The sequence below is a fragment of the Caretta caretta genome, chromosome 2 (genome assembly GCF_965140235.1).
Source record: "Caretta caretta isolate rCarCar2 chromosome 2, rCarCar1.hap1, whole genome shotgun sequence".
NCBI lineage: Eukaryota > Metazoa > Chordata > Testudines > Cheloniidae > Caretta > Caretta caretta.
In genome coordinates this window covers 61,713,742-61,732,751 of record NC_134207.1, presented here as the reverse complement: position 1 = coordinate 61,732,751, position 19,010 = coordinate 61,713,742, and the positions used below count along the sequence as shown (strand labels likewise).

Below are 19,010 nucleotides of genomic sequence, written 5' to 3'. Positions count from 1 at the left end.
GGAAAAAGGTCTCTGGCAATTCAAAGTGATGTTTTTTGGCCAGTGTAATGCACCAGCCACTTTTAAGAAGGCAATGGAGAGCATACTGTGTGGCATGCCCCTCTCTGGTGCATATTAAAATCTTTAAGCAGGAATTGATACATTTACAAATAGTCTGTGATAAACTTAAGGCTGTCAGTGTGAATCCAAATAAAGGAATTGTTTTAAAAAAATGGTAATTTTCCTTGGGAACACAATCTGTGAGGAGGGAATTTCCACTGACAAAAAGAAAATTGAGACTGTACAAAGCTGGTCAAATGTCCAGATACTCATATATGCACAATGTTTTGTAGGGCTCCGATTACAAAAGGTTTATTTGTGGATTTGCCAATCTTTCAAAACCATTGCATAAGTTGGGTGAAAAAGGAAAACAATTTCAGTGGGTAGCAGAGTGCGATTTCACATTTTCAGAGTGGACTGTACCTGTATTAGCCTATCCGTGTTTCAATCCCCCCATTCATATTGGATAGAGATGCTAGTGCTTACGGTTTGAGGGACAGTAATGACACAAGAACATAAAGGACTTGAGAGCAAAAGTTTAAGTTCTCTGGAGAGAAAGTATAGCACCACCCAAAAGGAAATACTGACGGTGCTTAAATCTAAAGAACATTTTCATCACTATTTGTATGGGAGAAAATCTGTGATCAAGACACATCATGTATCCCTGTAATTACTCTTTAGATTCAGGAATCCTAAGGGTCAACTTGCGATGTGGTTGGAAAAATGTCAGTTATGATCTCAGAATTACACACAAGCCTCGGCACACGGATGGTAATACTCACCGTTGTCGGGTGGCCTTGTTGAGAGGCTAATTGCAAACTCTGCTCTAAGCAGGAGACCAAGGAATTTGTTGCTCAAGGGAACGAGTGTGCTCAGGAAGAGATAGCTGTCTCCTCTCCTCTTATAGTTTGCAGAAGTACAAATGTTCCTGGTTCATCCATTGGAACAATGGATGCCGAATTGCAAGAATGGACTTCTGAGCAGTTAAATGATTCCCAAAGAGAGGATACTGACATCAGGACAGTATGTGATTGGAAAATCATTTGGCAAAGGTAGCCACACCGGAACGTAGTATCTCCACAGACCACAGTAAAAGCTTTCTGGTCACAGTAGGAAAACTTGGAGTTTGAAGACGGAATATTGTACAGGAGATGGGAAAAAACAATGGGCAATGGGTACAGGTATTAGCTGGTTGTACCAGATTCATTGAAAAGAAGGTTCTGATATGTCACGATTTTAAAACTGCTGGACATTTTGAGGTTTCAGAAACCACAGTCAAGCTAAGAGAAAATTTCTATTGGATGAAATGCAGACAGGATGTAGAAAACTGACACAAGAAATGTGACGTTTGTGTTGCAGAGAAGAGTCCCCCTACGACAGGTAGAGCCCCCGTGCCCCAGTATCTTGTCACCTTTGTCTGGCTTGTCCTCATCCACTGAATGTAAGTTGACGCCACACCATTCCATTTTGTTGCAAGCACATTCTTTCCGTTTCTGACCAGAGAGTTTTGTCATAGGTCAGCCCAGTATCTTGTGGGGGCATCAAAAGAACGCACTGCTGTCAATATGCTTGGGCCCCTGCCTGAAACAGAGTCTGGCAATCAATATAACTATGTGCTACTTCACAAAATGGTCTGAAGTTTACCCAATAAAGAACCAAGATGCTGTGACAGTAGCAGAAGTTCTCAAGAATGAATTCTTCAACAGATTTTGGGTCCTGGATGAGTTATACACAGCTCAAGGGAGAAATTTTGAATTCAAAGTATTTCAATAGGGTTTCTGAGATTTTATGGCTCCACAAAACTCATACAACCCCGACATATCCACAATCTGATGGGGTAGTGGAAAGACTCAATCAGGCTCTAGGGATTCAGCTGGCTACCTCTGCAGACCAGAACCAAAGGGACTAGGAGCAGCACATCCCATTCCTTTTGATGGCTTACAAAACAGCAGTCAATGAGAGAGTACAAAGTGTACCCCCAGCACTCTTCATCTTTGGACATGGGCTAAGGACCACAGCAAACCTTTTGTATAGAGTTTCTGAAGAGAAACAAAGGAATTTGGATCATTTTGACTATGTAGAAACTCTACAAACCAAAACTGAAAAAGTTCACAATTTTTCTAGGGAAAATTTGAGGATAGCCTCTGATAAAATGAAAAGACTGTATGATGTAAGGTCACATAGGGAAACTTTTAAAAGAGGGGACCTACTCTGGTTCCATAATCCTAGAAGAAAGAAGGATAGGAGCCCTAATGTGCATGAACTTGGGGAGGGATGCTATGTAGACCTGAATAAATGAAATAGTGTATAGGGAACAGTTGAGTCCCAGGACTAAAACCCAGTTATTCAGAAGGACCATCTGAGAAGATATCAGTGGGACAAGTTTCCACCATGGCTCCTGCTCCATCTCCCGGAAACTGAGACTGTAGAGGGGAAGCTGAGGCTGGGAGAGTTGAGACAGTCATGAGTTCCCCATTACAACGAAATGGGCAGAGTCTACTGCACACAGCAGATTTCACAGAAACAATAGTTTTGTTTGGGAGAGCTCCACTGAAAGAGGCTGCTCACATATGCTTGAATGAAATCAGGCACTGAAGAAAAACTCTAAGGAGATTTGGATGGGAGTAAAATCAGCGTGGGTTGTTGGCATGAAAATGTCCTGACAAAAAAAGCACTATACAAATAGAAATGTAAGAAGCAGTTGAGCTCTTTTTTGGAGTAAGATAGCCGAAACAATATGAGCCACCACCCAAAACAGGCCACAATCAAGACCATTCAAGAAACGGAGTTATATGGATGGAGATATCAGTGTGTCTGGCAGCAGAAGCACTTGGTAATAGTCAGAGAACAGGCAAAGAGAAGCAGCCAAAAAATTGAAGCAGACAGCAAGAAATGTATTTGAAACATGGCTCAGAAAGAAACCAAAGCAGGAGTTTTTTGGGGAAGAGTACTGGCTAGAAAGAAGCTTGGAAATGTGAGCAAAGAAATTGCCTCCTGTTTGATTCCAAATGTGTTCTGGGAAATAGGACTTTATGTGAATTCTTTGTAACTTATCAAGATTGTATCAAAAAAATTCCTGACTCTATCATCAATTTCTCCACCTAACAGAAACAAACTCCAAGACCCCAAATATTGGCTTAATGCTCAGACCAAAAGGTGTAACACTATACTAAACTAGTACTATTAATTATTAATTATTATTATTTGTATTACCATAGCACCTAGGATCCCTAGTCATGGACCAAGATCTGATTGTGCTAGGTGCTGAGCAAATACAGAACAATAAGATGGACCCTGCTCCACAGAGCTTACTATAACAGACAGCTGCAGCGGCACAGGAGCTAGCAAACAGAGCTGTAAACAGGGGAGTTTGAGTGGGAGTTCTGTTGGAGGAGTTTGTCTTGTGGTGCTTGTTTGGTGGTTTTTTTGGTTTTTTTTTTTGCTGTGGGTGATGGTGTTTTGGGTGTGGTTTGTGTTTCCCAGATTAACAGGATTTAGGTGGCAAGGCTATGACAGATACAGAGGCAGCAGTGGGAGTGACCCATGTAGCGGAAGACGCAATGAGGATGACTGGACGTGGAAGCTGTGGTATGTACATGCTCCTGGAGGGGGCACCTGGTAAGAGTTTTGTCTGTATGAAATGCCGTCTGATAGAGCTGATGGAGGAAAAGATCCGAGGTTTGGAGATGCCCGTGGAAAGTCTGGTAGAGTTTAGGAAGGGGTTTGAGCAGATTATGGAGGTATCTGAAGGGAAAAGCTCAGACTTGCAGGTGGAATCAGGGCTGGGGAATTCTGAGGGGAGACTGGGTGAGGAAAGTGGTCAGTGGAAGCATGTGACTAAAAGAACCAGGCAGAGGAAAAGACGGGCTAGTGAAGGAGAAATAGAGCTCAAGAATAGGTTTGCAGAGTTGGAAAATGAAGAAGGGGCTTAGCAGGTAGTCACTGAAGGTGGAAGGGCAAGGAAGAAGAGAAGAGCGGCTAGTCCTATAGGAAAAGGGGAAGAGTTAATGAAGATTACACCAAATATGAGCCCCAGGAGGATCCAGGATGGGTTAAAGAGGATTACAAGGGAGAATAGGAATGGAAAGAACTTGCAGCCAGAGGGAACAGGGGATAGACTGGAGAATAGCACCATCACTAGGAAAAGGCAGGTGTATGTGATTGGGGACTCTTTACTGGAAGAATAGATAGGTCTGTAACCAGAGCTGATCCGGAGAATAGGAGGGTGTGCTGTCTTCCAGGTGCTAAGATACGGGATGTAGACCTAAGGTTGAAAAGGATTCTAAGGGGAGCAGGAAAGAATCTCCTAATTATCCTTCATGTGGGAACAAATGATACAGCTAGATTCTCGCTGGAAAGTATGAAGGGAGACTATGCTAGGCTGAGGAAGACGCTTAAGGAAATCGAGGCTCAGGTGATCTTTAGTGGGATTCTGCCTGTTCCTAGAGAAGGGCAACAAAGGTGTGACAAGATTATGACTATCAACAGATGGCTTAGGCAGTGGTGCTATAAGGAGGGCTTTGGGATGTCTGGCCACTGGGAGGCATTCATGGACAGAGGACTGTTCTCTCGGGATGGACTTCACCTGAGTAGGGAGGGAAATAGACTTCTAGGATGGAGGCTGGCACAACTGATTAAGAGAGCTTTAAACTAGGAATTTGGGGGAGATGGTTGGGAGATGTCCAGGTAATCTCCACGCCAGATTTTAGCATTGAGAGGAAAGAAAACGAAGTAAGAAAGGATACAGCCGTGGGTAGGAGGAAGGGCAGTGTAGATACCAGTCTAATAGGTTATACTGGCTGTAGAATGACCGGGCCTAATAGGGTACAGAATGTGAGTGAGGCCAAACGGCAAAAATTAAGATGTTTGTACACTAATGCGAGGAGCCTAGGTAACAAAATGGAGGAACTAGAGCTACTGGTGCAGGAAGTGAAACCAGATATTATAGGGATAACAGAAACATGGTGGAATAGTAGTCATGAGTGGACTACAGGTATTGAGGGGTATGTGCTGTTTAGGAAAGACCGAAATAAAGGTAAAGGTGGTAGAGTAGCATTGTATATCAATGATGAGATAGAATGTAAAGAAATAAGAAGCAATGAAATGGATACGACTGAGTCCGTCTGGGCAAAAATTACATTGGGGAAGAAAACTATTAGAGTCTCCCCTGGGATAGTGCTTGGGGTGTGCTATAGACCGCCGGGATCTAATTTGGATATGGATAGAGCCCTTTTTAATGTTTTTAATAAAGTAAATACTAATGGAAACTGTGTGATCATGGGAGACTTTAACTTCCCAGATATAGACTAGAGGATGAGTGCTAGTAATAATAATAGGGCTCAGATTTTCCTAGATGCAATTGCTGATGGATTCCTTCAGCAAGTAGTTGCTGAACCGACTAGAGGGGATGCCATTTTAGATTTGGTTTTGGTGAGTAGTGAGGACCTCATAGAAGAAATGGTTGTAGGGGATAGTCTTGGCTCAAGTGATCATGAGCTAATTCACTTCAAACTGAACGGAAGGATTAACAAAAATAAATCTGCAACTAGGGTTTTTGATTTCAAAAGGGCTGATTTTCAAAAATTAAGGAAATTAGTTAGGGAAGTGGATTGGACTGAAGAATTTATAGATCTAAAGGTAGAGGAGGCCTGGGATTATTTTAAATCAAAGCTGCAGAAGCTATCGGAAGCTTGCATCCCAAGAAAGGGGAAAAAATTCATAGGCAGGAGTTGTAGACCAAGCTGGATGAGCAAGCATCTCAGAGAGGTGAGAAAGAAAAAGCAGAAAGCATACAGGGATTGGAAGAAGGGAGGGATCAGCAAGGAAAGCTACCTTATTGAGGTCAGAACATGTAGGGATAAAGTGAGACAGGCTAAAAGTCAAATAGAGTTGGACCTTGCAAAGGAAATTAAAACCAATAGTAAAAGGTTCTATAGTCATATAAATAAGAAGAAAACAAAGAAAGAAGAAGTGGGACCACTAAACACTGAGGATGGAGTGGAGGTCAAGGATAATCTAGGCATGGCCCAATATCTAAACAAATACTTTGCCTCAGTCTTTACTAAGACTAAAGAGGATCTTAGGGATAATGGTAGCATGACAAATGGGAATGAGGATACGGAGGTAGACATTACCATATTTGAGGTAGAAACAAAACTCAAACAGCTTAATGGGACTAAATCGGGGGCCCAGATAATCTTCATCCAAGAATATTAAAGGAATTGGCACATGAAATTGCAAGCCCATTAGCAAGATTTTTTAATGAATCTGTAAACTCAGGGGTTGTACCGTATGATTGGAGAATTGCTAACATAGTTCCTATTTTTAAGAAAGGGAAAAAAAGTGATCCCAGTAATTATAGGCCTATTAGATTGACATCTATAGTATGCAAGGTCCTGGAAAAAATTTTGAAGGAGAAGGTAGTTAAGGACATTGAAGTCAATGGTAAATGGGACAAAATACAACATGGTTTTACAAAAGGTAATCGTCCCAAACCAACCTGATCTCCTTCTTTGAGAAAGTAACAGATTTTTTAGACAAAGGAAACGCAGTGGATCTAATTTACCTAGATTTTAGTAAGGCGTTTGATACCGTGCCACATGGGGAATTATTAGTTAAATTGGATAAGATGGGGATCATTAGGAAAATTGAAAGGTGGATAAGGAATTGGTTAAAGGGGAGACTACAACGGGTCCTACTGAAAGGTGAACTGTCAGGCTGGAGGGAGGTTACCAGTGGAGTTCTTCAAGGATCGGTTTTGGGACCAATCTTATTTAATCTTTTTATTACTGACCTTGGCACAAAAAGTGGGAGTGTGCTAATAAAGTCTGCGGATGATACAAAGCTAGGAGATATTGCCAATTTAGAGAAGGACAGGGATATCCTAGAGGAGGATCTGGATGACCTTGTAAACTGGAGTAATAGTAATAGGATGAAATTTAATAGTGAGAAGTGTAAGATCATGCATTTAGGGATTAATAACAACAATTTTAGTTATAAGCTAGGGACACATCAATTAGAAGTAACGGAGGAGGAAAAGGACCTTGGAGTATTGGTTGATCATAGGATGACTATGAGCTGCCAATGTGATATGGCCGTGAAAAAAGCTAATGCGGTCTTGGAATGCATCAGGAGAGGTATTTCCAGTAGGGATAAGGAGGTTTTAGTAGCGTTATACAAGGCACTGGTGAGACCTCACCTGGAATACTGCGTGCAGTTCTGGTCTCCCATGTTTAAGAAGGATGAATTCAAACTGGAACAGGTGCAGAGAAGGGCTACTAGGATGATCCGAGGAATGGAAAACTTGTCTTATGAAAGGAGACTCAAGGAGCTTGGCTTGTTTACCCTAACTAAAAGAAGGTTGAGGGGAGATATGATTGCTCTCTATAAATATATCAGAGGGATAAATACTGGAGAGGGAGAGGAATTATTTAAGCTCAGTACCAATGTGGATACAAGAACAAATGGATATAAACTGGCTACCAGGAAATTTAGACTAGAAATTAGACGAAGGTTTCTAACCATCAGAGGAGTGAAGTTTTGGAATAGCCTTCCAAGGGAAGCAGTGGGGGCAAAAGATCTATCTGGCTTTAAGATTAAACTCGGTAAGTTTATGGAGGAGATGGTATGATGGGATAACATGGTTTTGGTAATTAAATATTCATGGTAAATAGGCCCAATGGCCTGTGATGGGATATTAGATGGGATGGGATCCGAGTTACCCAGGAAAAAATTTTCTGTAGTATCTGGCTGATGAATCTTGCCCATATGCTCAGGGTTTAGCTGATCGCCATATTTGGGGTCGGGAAGGAATTTTCCTCCAGGGCAGATTGGAAGAGGCCCTGGAGGTTTTTCACCTTCCTCTGTAGCATGGGGCACAGGTCACTTGCTGGAGGATTCTCTGCTCCTTAAAGTCTTTAAACTACGATTTGAGGACTTCAATAGCACAGATATAGGTGTGAGGTTTTTTGCAGGAGTGGTGGGTGAAATTCTGTGGCCTGCGTTGTGCAGGAGGTCAGACTAGATGATCATAATGGTCCCTTCTGACCTAAATATCTATGAATCTATGAAGAAACCAGAAAACAAGCAGGCTATAACTAGCTCACAGACACAATAGATAATTCCATTAGTTCTTGGTGGTGACAGCTGAACTCCCTTGTAGATAGAGCTGATTACATCATCCTAGAGAGAGAGTGCCTTTGCACCGCTCACGGACGTGCAATTCCGCAGCTCCACGTCAGAGGCACCAAAACCCAAGAGTGGGAATGCAGAGGCCCATGAAAAATAATTCTGTTTTATATACAGTTTCTGTTTCTTTACCTGGGTTTAAGAACAAACTGGCTGTGATGTTGCAAAAATATCTGCTATCCCTGTTGCTGATAAAAGGTTATTGAAGTAAACAGCAGTCCTTTTATATTGAAAAGCCCAAATAATTTTCTAGACTCCTGTTTACTTGCAGCAGGGATCTCTCTGCAGAAGAGCTGGTGCAGGTTAAAGGTAAGCAGAGAAAGCTGTTACCACTGAATAAGTACAACTGAGATTCTTTCTTCCCCAGAGGATCTGCTTGTTCCACCCTTTTATGTGACTAATAAGAGGACAGATAAATTAATGAAAGATTCTATTTATGCTTCATCCAAGGTCTGTCTCTAACAGAGGTGTTGCAAATAAAGAGAAGCCCATGGACAATGGAATTCAGAGTGTGTGGATAAGCACACTTTATGGTACAATTTGAAAGAACAAGCATCTATGTATGTAAGTAGCCGGTAGCAGTGATACTAGGAGGTGCCTCTCTAAATTTGGAAACTCAAAGCTACCCTTTGGAGAATCATCTTTATATAGATTTGTTTTGTGAGGCTGTAAGTGTGCTGTTCATGGGTTTCTTTCTTTTAAACTTCTGCACTGTTGTGTTTTCACGGAGGGAAAAGAAATCATTTAACAGTTGTGTGTCAATTTCATTTTCCTGCCAAAACAGAACATATCTATTGTCCCATGAAGAGCAAAAATTAAAACTATGTGACATGTAATATCCCTTTAATCACTGCTTAACCTCAACACATTTAAATATGAAAGCCTATTTTTAGTGGGGATATCCAATCAATAGAAAAATGATTGATGGAATGGGAAGTTGCAGATGATAACGAATGGGAAAATATTAAATGTTGTGAAATCAAATTTCCAAAGTGGTGTTAGTTAAATCTTTATTAGTTTTAAATCTGGAATTGAAGCACTATATTTAGTGAATGTGTTACCCAATACTACCTTTGTTGCTTGTAATTTTCAACTACAATATTGCATAAATGGGGAACTGCTTTTTGCCAGATGGGGGTGACTACTGGTAGAATGTCTTATTTCAGAAATTATTGTGGATTAAATATTTACACTTTTGTTTTTAAATGTTTGTAGAGTGCCTAAACATCATGATATTGGATACAAAATACATTTCTGTATAATTTAAAAAAGTAAAAAGCATCAGTACTGAAATACAAACTATGACCCCCAACCTGAAAAAGCTTATTCATGTGAGCAAGCATTATTCCTGCAAGCAATTCCACTGAAAGCAGCAGGACTGCTCACATGAATAAGGAATGGATGTGTGAATAAAGGTTGTAGGACTAGGCCCTATGAAATAAAGTCACTTATTTTACCATTTAAAAAAAAAATCTATGAGAAACAGATAGGTAACATCTTCTTTTTTGATTACTCCAAGAGTCTAGTTTGGTATTTTGCAGCATGAACATATATGGTAGCATAACATACTGAAATATGTTAGTCAAAAGAAATAACCTACAGTGATGAAGCAAAATGATTGTTTCTCCCTCTCCAGGTAATTGTGCAGCACTGTATCAATATTTATCTGTATAGTTAGCAGCACACATGTTCTAAAGAGTTCAACTCTGTACTGTAATACCTTTGTGGAGGTAACATCCTACAGTTAAATATGTCTGACATTTCACTCACCATTACTCATTTCTGCTTTGAATTTTTACTGGGGTTTACAGCCAGTAGTTACAATCCATCATCTTTTTTTTTTTTTTAAAAGAGAGAGAGAGACCATATGAATGTGACCTGATATAAAAGGATTCAAACTGAGATAGGCTAAATTCTGCCCTGAGATACACTTAGTTCCAACTACTTCAGTGAGAGCCATACAAATGTACACAGCAGCATTGGACCCAGGAACTTTTAGGGGAACATACCTGATTTTTTTGCTAACATTAACATTACTTCCTTCCTGGGGTCTTTGCAGAGGTTCTTCTCTGTTATGTGGAGACCTATGTAGCTCAGATAAAATAACAAATTTTGGTTTTCCTTTTCGAGAAGGATTGTAATAAACAGGAACAATGGGATGGCCTGTTTCAAAGTCATCTGGAGGATACAAAGAATTAAGTATTAATTTAATATTTCAAGTCAAAGAATGACTTCATTTTGCTAGTTATTATATGGCTTGCAAGTTTTAATTTTTTTTGTTATGTACAAATAATAAACTAAAGTTTTAAAGATAAGGTGTCACAAACTTTATAACTACCGAAAATGGAAAACAGCATATGAAAAGCATTGTCTATGGAAAATACCACAAACACTAGACACATGCAGGTTATGTAACAAAATAATTAAGAGCAACATTAAAGCAATAATTTTTGGAAAAGTCAGGCGACTACCTCTTTTGGCATGGTGTTTTAGCCTTGGCTAATAACAATATTTATTAGCACTGTAAATACTGAAGTTTGCAAAATTGTCAGTGCATGCACAAAATCTAATCTTCTGTATTTAACATTAATGACAATGAAAAACACTAATAATATTTTGCTTGCCTGTCAAAACAGTTACTTTGCACTCCACTGAAATGCAGCCACCACTAAGATGGAAAATAGCATCTGCTTAACAGCATATTGCAACTTTGGACAGCAGTTTAGGGCATGACATGAAGCAGAATAATTTTATCAAACTCAGACTGCAGAGAGAATGAAGGTATGCAGAATATATTTACCCAAATTGGAAATTTCCAGGATGCCAGGGTAAATATCTTTAGTTTTGGGAAAAGCACTATGGGATTTTTGACTACCACAACGTCGCTAGCACTTAGACTTTCAGTGCCTCATCCAATAAACAACACCTCCAATTGAACAGTGCCTCACAGCATCAAAATTCTTTCAGAAGAAAGAGCACTGGCCCAGTCAATCACCAGCATCACTTCTTGGAGGTTGTGTATCAAAGTACGGATCAGACTCTGGCAAGATTAAGCCTGATGCTCAAGGGCTAAATGCTCTCCATCTCATATTGAACGAAGGCCATATCTACACTAGCAACCTTACAGCGGCATAGTTGTACCAATGCAGCTGCGCTGCTGTAAGATCACTCGTGTAGCCGCTTTATGCCAATGGGAGAGAGCTCTCCTATCTACATAATAAAACCACCTCAACGAATGGTGGTATCTATGTCGGTGGGAGAAGCTCTTCCACCGACAGAGCACTGTACACACTACCACTTATGCCAGGGAAACTTATGTTGCTCAGGGTGTGTTTTTTCACTCCCATGAGCTACATATGTTTTGCCAACATAAATGGTAGTACAGACATGGTCTTTGTGCGAGGTGAGAGTATTCAGCACGACCTACGATCAGACCCTTATTTTGTGAGATCTTCTGAGATAGCAATTTGATATGGCATGATTGTAGCTCACAATAAGCCCTGTTGCTAAAATTACATATCAGAACTCATCAAGAAGCAATTGGAGAACTTCCATTAGTTCATTTATGTATAAATGCTTATTTACAAGCTATTTGAACCACCGGAGTTTTAATGACTAGGCTTAAAAACTTGTAACAGTCTCTTTAACAAGATTTCTCATATATCAGTACTTCTTCTTCTTCAAGTGATTGCTCTTGTGTATTCCACAATACGTGTGCATGCTCGCCACGTGCACCGGTGCCGGAAGTTTTTCCCCTAGCAGTACCTGTAGGGGAGCGCCCCTAGCGACCCCTGGAGTAGCACCTCTACGGCAAGATATAAGTGGCGCTGTGCGCTCCCCCCCCCACCCCAGTTCCTTCTTGCCACCATTGAAGGTGCATCAGAACTGCTCTGCTCCAGCTTGTCTGCAGCTTTCCTCTTGAACTCTTGTTCGTTCATAGTTAGTAGTTTAGATTACTGTTAGTTTAGTTTAGTGTGCCCGGGTCGGGGCATGCCCCGGGCTTGAAGTCGTGTGACACTTGCAGGTGGCCGATGCCAGTGAGTGACCCGCACGCGGACTGTTTACACTGCCTAGGGGAAACCCATCTCAGTGATTGCTGAAAGATTTACAGATCTTTCAAGCCTCAGACCAAAAAAGAAAGGGACATTCAGCTCCGAGCCATTTTGATGGAGTCAGCGCTGACCCTGACCCCGGCATGTCGCTGTGAGTCAGCACCTGATACCGCGGTGCTGGTGCGCGGCGACCCTTTGGTGCCTTCTACCAGTCGGCACCACTCCCTGTCTGCGGGGCATGCAAAGAAGGCTAAGAAGAGGTCTTCTCTGCCGAGGCACCAGAGCAAGACTGGGGGAGAGACTAGACCCATGTTGGGCAGTTCTTGGTCTCCGTCAGCCTCCAGGCCTCTGACTCAGGTTGAGCGGAGTAGCCCGGCGCATTTGGCGCAGGCTTCCCCGGATGTCTGGGTGCCCTCCACTCCAGAGGCCCTGCAAGAGGCCCAGGACATTATGTCTCTGCCAATACCAGGGCCACTGCCAATGTTGGTTCCCCGGTCCAGAGGCAAGCCACCGCTTGGATCTCCGCAGTCATCTCCTAGTCAGTACCCAACGCCATTTGTCACTCAGCGACCATCCCATGCGTAGTCCATACCAATCACCGTCAACCCCCACCAGGTTTTCTGGCTGGGTTCTGACTGACAGGGGTTCCAGGCACTGCTCCGCCTCGAGGGACCGTAGACCTCGCGAGGGGAGCAGGCCCCATTGAGACCGAGACAGATGGCACCGGAGATCCTTGTCTCCGGGAGGCTACTGTAGCTCGTCACGATATGGGTGTCGATGCCGTTCCTGCTCGTCATCTTGTTCCAGGACCCCGCCGCAGCATCGCTCCTGCAGTCCCGGACGTCGATCGCCGGCACCTCGCCATTGCAGATCCGTCCGCTGGAGCCGACTGCAGAGCAGCAGCTACTGGCGGTACCGTTCCTCCACGTTGGGATCATGGTCTCGTGGTCGGCACCGTTCCCAACGCCACCACTCCTCCTGGTCCAGGGACAGCAGCAAGTTGTACGCCAGCCCGGCCTCCCTTAGTCGTCAGTCGATGGGACAGGCTAGTCAGGCTGAACAGCCTGCTCCGCCAGAGCCACAGCAGGTGCAGTGGCACCGTGCTTCTTGGCCGTCACTGTGGTACAAATGGGCCCCGTGGCCCCCGACACAGCCCCCGGTGGGGGCTCGCTCGGTGGCTGGTGCCTCGGAAAGACCGTTGGCCTCCCTTTCTCAACCTCCCAGAAGGGAGTTGGTGGGGCATGCATCTTCAGTTCCACGCCCGGAGAGTGACCAAGTGGTGGGACCTCTGGTACTGGTGGGTACGCAGAGTCCTGCGCCAGTATCCTAATCCTCATTCTCCCCTGATGAGGTGATTATGGCCCCTCCTCCCTCTGTTCCGTAGGAGGACTCTAAAGCCCACCAGGAACTATTGAAAAGGGTGGCATCAAGCCTCAACCTTCAGGACGAGGAGGTGGAGGAACCCTCGGACTCCCTCTTCAATGTCCTATCAGCCTCAGTACCAGCTGGGTGGCCCTCCCACTCCATGAAGGGGTGGCAAAAATTTCAAATGCCTTGTGGCAAACCCCAGATTCCTTGCCCCCCATCTCTAAGAGGGCAGAATGGAAGTACTTTGTGCCCGCGAAGGGGCATGAATACCTGTACACCCACCCTGCCCCCAACTCCCTGGTGGTCAAGTCGGTCAACCACAGGGAAAGGCAGGGCCAACCAGCCCCTACTCCGAAAAATAAAGACTCAAAGAGGCTGGACTTATTTGGGAGGAAGGTTTATTTGTCCTCGAATTTCCAGTTAAGGGTGGTGAACCATTAGGCTCTCCTGGGTCGGTATGAGTTCAATTGGTGGGACTCTCTATCCAAATTTGAGGACTCCCTCCAGGACCATGACAAGAAGTAGTTCAAAACTCTGGTGGAGGAGGGTACAGCGGCTGCCAGGGCAACCCTTCAGTCAGCGTCGGATGCTGCGAATACGGCTGCAAGGTCTATGGCCTCCGTGGTGTCCATGAGGAGGGCGTCATGGCTCCTGCTGTCTGGGCTGTCCAGTGAGGCACAGAACTCCTTGCAGGGCCTCCTGTTTGATGGCAAGGCCCTGTTTGTGGAACAGACGGACATGAAATCGCACAGCCTGAAAGATTCCCGCACTACTCTTAAGACACTTTTTCACTAGGAGGGTGGTGAAGCACTGGAATGCGTTACCTAGGGAAGTGGTTGAATCTCCTTCCTTTGAGATTTTTAAGGTCAGGCTTGACAAAGCCCTGGCTGGAATGATTTAGTTGGACATTGGTCCTGCTTTGAGCAGGAGGTTGGACTAGATGATCTCCTGAGGTCCCTTCCAACCCTGATATTCTCTGATTCTCTATGTCCCAGCTCCGGCCAGGACCAAGTTTAAGCCTCAGCAGGCTCCCACCCAGGCCACCCACTCTGAATATGAGCCCCCTTATAAAAAGTCACGGAACTATAAGAAACCTCCGCAGAGGCTGTCCCGGTCTGCCCCCCACCCTGGGTCCTCCAAGGGTAAACAGGCGGGGAAACGTCAGTTTTGACGGGATGCCCAGTAGCAACCTACCAGTTCACACCAGGGATCCACCCTCAATAAAGCTTCCCTTCTCCAACTGGTTGTGTGCTTTTCTCCCAGAGTGGTTGTGGCTGACTTCGGACCGTTGGGTCCTCAACACCGTCTCCTGGGGCTATACCCTCCAGTTTACCTCTACTCCACCCAACCACCCTCCGCCCCATCCCTCCTGGGGGACCCCTCTCACGAGACCCTGTTTGAGCAGGAGGTGGGGTGGCTCCTTGGCCTAGGAGTGGTGGAAGAGGTGCCAGCGGAGTTCAAACACAAGAGGTACTACTCCTGCTATTTCCTTATCCCGAAGGCCAAAGGCGGGCTCAGGCCCACCCTGGACCTGCGAGGTCTGAACCAGTACATGGTAAAACTCAAGTTTCGCATTGTCTCTCTGGCCTCCATCATCCCCTCCCTGGATCCCGGAGACTGGTACGCCGCCCTTGATATGGAGGACAAGTACTTATATTCAAGGGGCACAGGCGCTTCCTCCATTTCACAGTTGAGCAGGAGCACTACCAATTTATGGTCCTCCCATTTGGCCTGTCCACTGCTCCGAGGGTATTCACAAAGTGCATGTCTGTGGTGGCGGCCTACCTCAGACATCGCGGCATCCAGATCTTCCCCTATCTGGACAACTGGCTGGTCAAAGGCAGCTCCCGGTTGCAGGTGCGGGATCACGTGGTGCTCCTCCTGTCCGCGTGTGCCACCCTGGGCCTGTTGGTGAACGAGGCACACGCGGACAGGAGGAGCACCACGTGATCCCGCACCTGCAACCGGGAGCTGCCTTTGACCAGCCAGTTGTCCAGATAGGGGAAGATCTGGATGCCGCGATGTCTGAGGTAGGCCGCCACCACAGACATGGAACTCAAGGCAGTCCGGCTGGCATGTGTGGCCTTCTGCTCGCACCTGGAGGGCAGAGTGGTCAGGGTTCTCATGGACAACATGGCCTCGATGTTTTACATCAACAGGCCAGGCGGGGCCCGCTCCTCTGCCCTCTGCCAGGAAGCCCTCAGGCTGTGGGACTTCTGTATAGCCCACGACATTTGCCTACAGGCCTACCACCTACCGGTTGCCTGGAACTCGCGGGCGGATCGCCTGAGCCAAGACTTCTCCTCTCAGCACGAGTGGTCTCTACACCCAGAGGTGGTGCTCAGACTTTTCCAAGAGTGGGGAACTCCCCAGGTGGCCCTGTTCGCAACTTGGCAGAACCGCCGGTGTCCCTAGTTCTGCTCCGGGTGGGGGCTGGGAGTGGGTGCTGTCTCTGATGCCTTTCTTCTATCCTGGTCAGGCCAGCTTCTCTATGCCTTCCCCCTGATCGGCAAGGTCCTGGAAAAGATAAAGACGGACAGGGCCCAGGTCCGCCTGATTGCCCCAGCGTGGCCCAGGCAACATTGGTACGGGACCATCACGAGCCTGGCAGCTGTTCCGCCGTGGCCATTGCCGTCCCACCAAGACCTGCTCTCCCAGGACCAGGGCTGCCTCCTCCACCCCAGCCTAGTGGCATTCCACCTCATGGTGTGGCTGCTCAATGGTTAGGCCAGGGGGAAAGGATGTGCTCAGAAGGGTTCAGTGTGTCCTCTTGCAAAGCAGGCGGCCCTCCACAAGTTGAGCCTACTTGGCAAAGTGGTCTCGGTTTTCCTGGTGTTTGGCTGAGCAGGGCATTTCCCCCATGGCTGCCCTGATCCAGCTCATTTTAGACTACCTCCTCCACCTTAGAGCCCTAGGCCTGGCACCCTCGTCCGTCAAGGTGCACTTGGTGGCCATATCGGCCTTCCACCCACCAGTGCAGGGGCACACGGTATTCTCCCATGCTATGACTGGCCGATTCCTTAAGGGATTGGATCATCTATTCCCGTACGTTAGGTCCTCAGTCCCAGAGTGGGACCTGAACTTGGTGCTGGTCCGGTTCACGGGTCCCCCCTTTGAGCCACTAGCTACATGCTCTGGCTCACACCTCTCGTGGAAGGTAGCCTTCCTGGTGGCGATCATATCAGCTAGATGGGTCTCGGAACTCAGGGCCTTGACCTCCAAGCCCCCGTACACGGTGTTTCATAAGGATAAGGTCCATCTCTGACCGCATACTTCATTCCAGACAAGATGGTATCTGCCTACCACATGGATCAGGACATCTTCTTGCCGGTCCTCTGTCCTAAGCCCCATGCGTCCAGTGAGGAGCGCCGCCTCCACACGCTAAATATGAGATGGGCTCTGGCCTTTTACCTGGAGCAGACTAAGCAGTTCAGGAAGTCTCCACAGCTGTTCATCGCCTTGGCCAAGCGCATGAGGGGTCAGCTAATTTCCACTCAGAGGCTCTCCAACTGGATCACCTTGTGCATCTGTACGTGTTACGACCTGGCGGGAGTCCCTCCGCCATCAATTGTGAGGGCACACTCGACTAGGGCGCAAGCCTCGTTGGCTGCCGTTTTAGCCCATGTTCCCTTTCAGGACATTTGCAGGGCTGCCACATGGTCTTCAGTTCAAACGTTCACTTCACATTATGCGATCGTCTGCCAGACCAGGAAAGACGCCGAGTTCGGCAGGGCTGTGCTCCATCCTGAGAGTTTGTGAACTCCTACCCACCTCTCACAGATATAGCTTGGAATCACCTATTGTGGAATACACATGAGCAATCACTCAAAGAAGAAAAGACAGTTACCTTTTCCGTAACTGGTGTTCTTCGAGCTGTGTTGCTCATGTCTATTCCACATCCCACCCTCCTTTCCCTCTGTTGGAGTTGTCTAGCAAGAAGGAACTGAGGGTGGGGGGAGCGCGCAGCGCCCCTTATACCGTGCCATAGAGGAGCCACTCCAGGGGTCACTAGGGGTGCTCCCCTTGGGGTACTGCTAGGGGAAAAACTTCTGGCACCGGTGCACGTGGCAAGCACACACTCCTATTGTGGCATAGACAAGAGCAACACATCTCGAAGAACACCAGTTATGGAAAAGATAACTGTCTTTTCCTGCATCCAGTTGGGTTGGAAATGCTGTGAAAATAGCCTTTATAATTTTAATTATTTATTTATGCTTCCAGTCCTACTTGAAATCGAGAAAAGCAGAAGCACACAAAAATAAAAATTGAAAAAAATTAATTTTTTTAACCTCAAAAAAAGTTTAATTCAGAGTTTTTTGAATTTTATACCTAAATTTTTGGGGGGGAGGTGTGTTCTTATTTTATTTGCCTATTTAGATTGTAAACTTCCTGGGGGAGGGACAGAATCCTCTTGTGTGTCTTTATAGTATCAAAGACAAATTATTATAATAAATACAAACCAAGTGATAATACTAAATATGAACTAATTTGCCAACTCTCATATCTAGTTACATCAGTAGTGGGCAACCTGCGGCCTGCAAGCGGTCTGTCAGGGTAAACTGCTGGTGGGCCGTGAGACAGTATTTACATTGATCATCTGCAGGCATGGCCGCCTGCAGCTCCCAGCAGCCGCGGTTCATCGTTTCTGGCCAATGGGAGCTGCGGGAAGCGACGTGGGCCACAGGGACGTGCTGGGTGCTGCTTCCTGCAGCTCCCATTGGCAGGAAATGGCGAACCGCGGCCACTGGGAGCTGCAGGCGGCAGTGCCTGTGGACAGTCAGTGTAAACACTGTCTCATGACCCGCCAGTGGATTACCCTGATGGGCCATGTTCGGCCTGTGGGCTGCAAGTTGCCCACCACGGAGTTATATTGTAACGGCTAAATTCTACCTTTAAGAACTGCACTGCAAATCTAAGGTCACCATGTCACTGCACTGATTGTGTGTGTATTTATCCCAAAGTGTTGGACAGGCATTTTTCTATATGTGAAAATCAGCCTTACAAAATTATCATGAAGATTCACCAACACAGGCTCAAAATTTATTTGCCTATCCTTACTGTGATGCTGACACGTTTAAAATAGAGGTGAGCCAGAACAAAAATTGAAAATCTAGACCTTCCTGCAATGTTGCGAAGACCAGAGAAGCTGAGGAGCTCCTTGACAGCCAGGTTCAGGAAACATCAGTACCTCAGGTAAAAAGGAGCTGCCCACCAAGGAATTGGAGACAGAGGAGGTCAGAGAGGAAGATTGGCAGATTGTAACTACCAGAGGCAAGAGGTCACGGAGACAGTCTACATGGTTGAAGATAGACAAGGATGGGCAGGCTGTGGCCACCAGAGAGAAGAGGACTGGGAAGAATTCCA

At 45.7% G+C, this 19,010-nt stretch overlaps 1 protein-coding gene across 2 annotated transcripts in view; it reads right to left on the bottom strand.

Moving 5' to 3' along the window:
• PPP1R42 (protein phosphatase 1 regulatory subunit 42) overlaps window positions 1–19,010 on the bottom strand; it is a 79,280-nt gene that overhangs the window by 29,181 nt on the left and 31,089 nt on the right. For both annotated transcript variants that reach the window (XM_075125150.1, XM_075125151.1), the window contains one exon: window positions 10,236–10,404. In XM_075125150.1, the coding sequence (XP_074981251.1) occupies window positions 10,236–10,404 (169 nt within the window). The remainder of the gene's footprint in view (window positions 1–10,235; window positions 10,405–19,010) is intronic.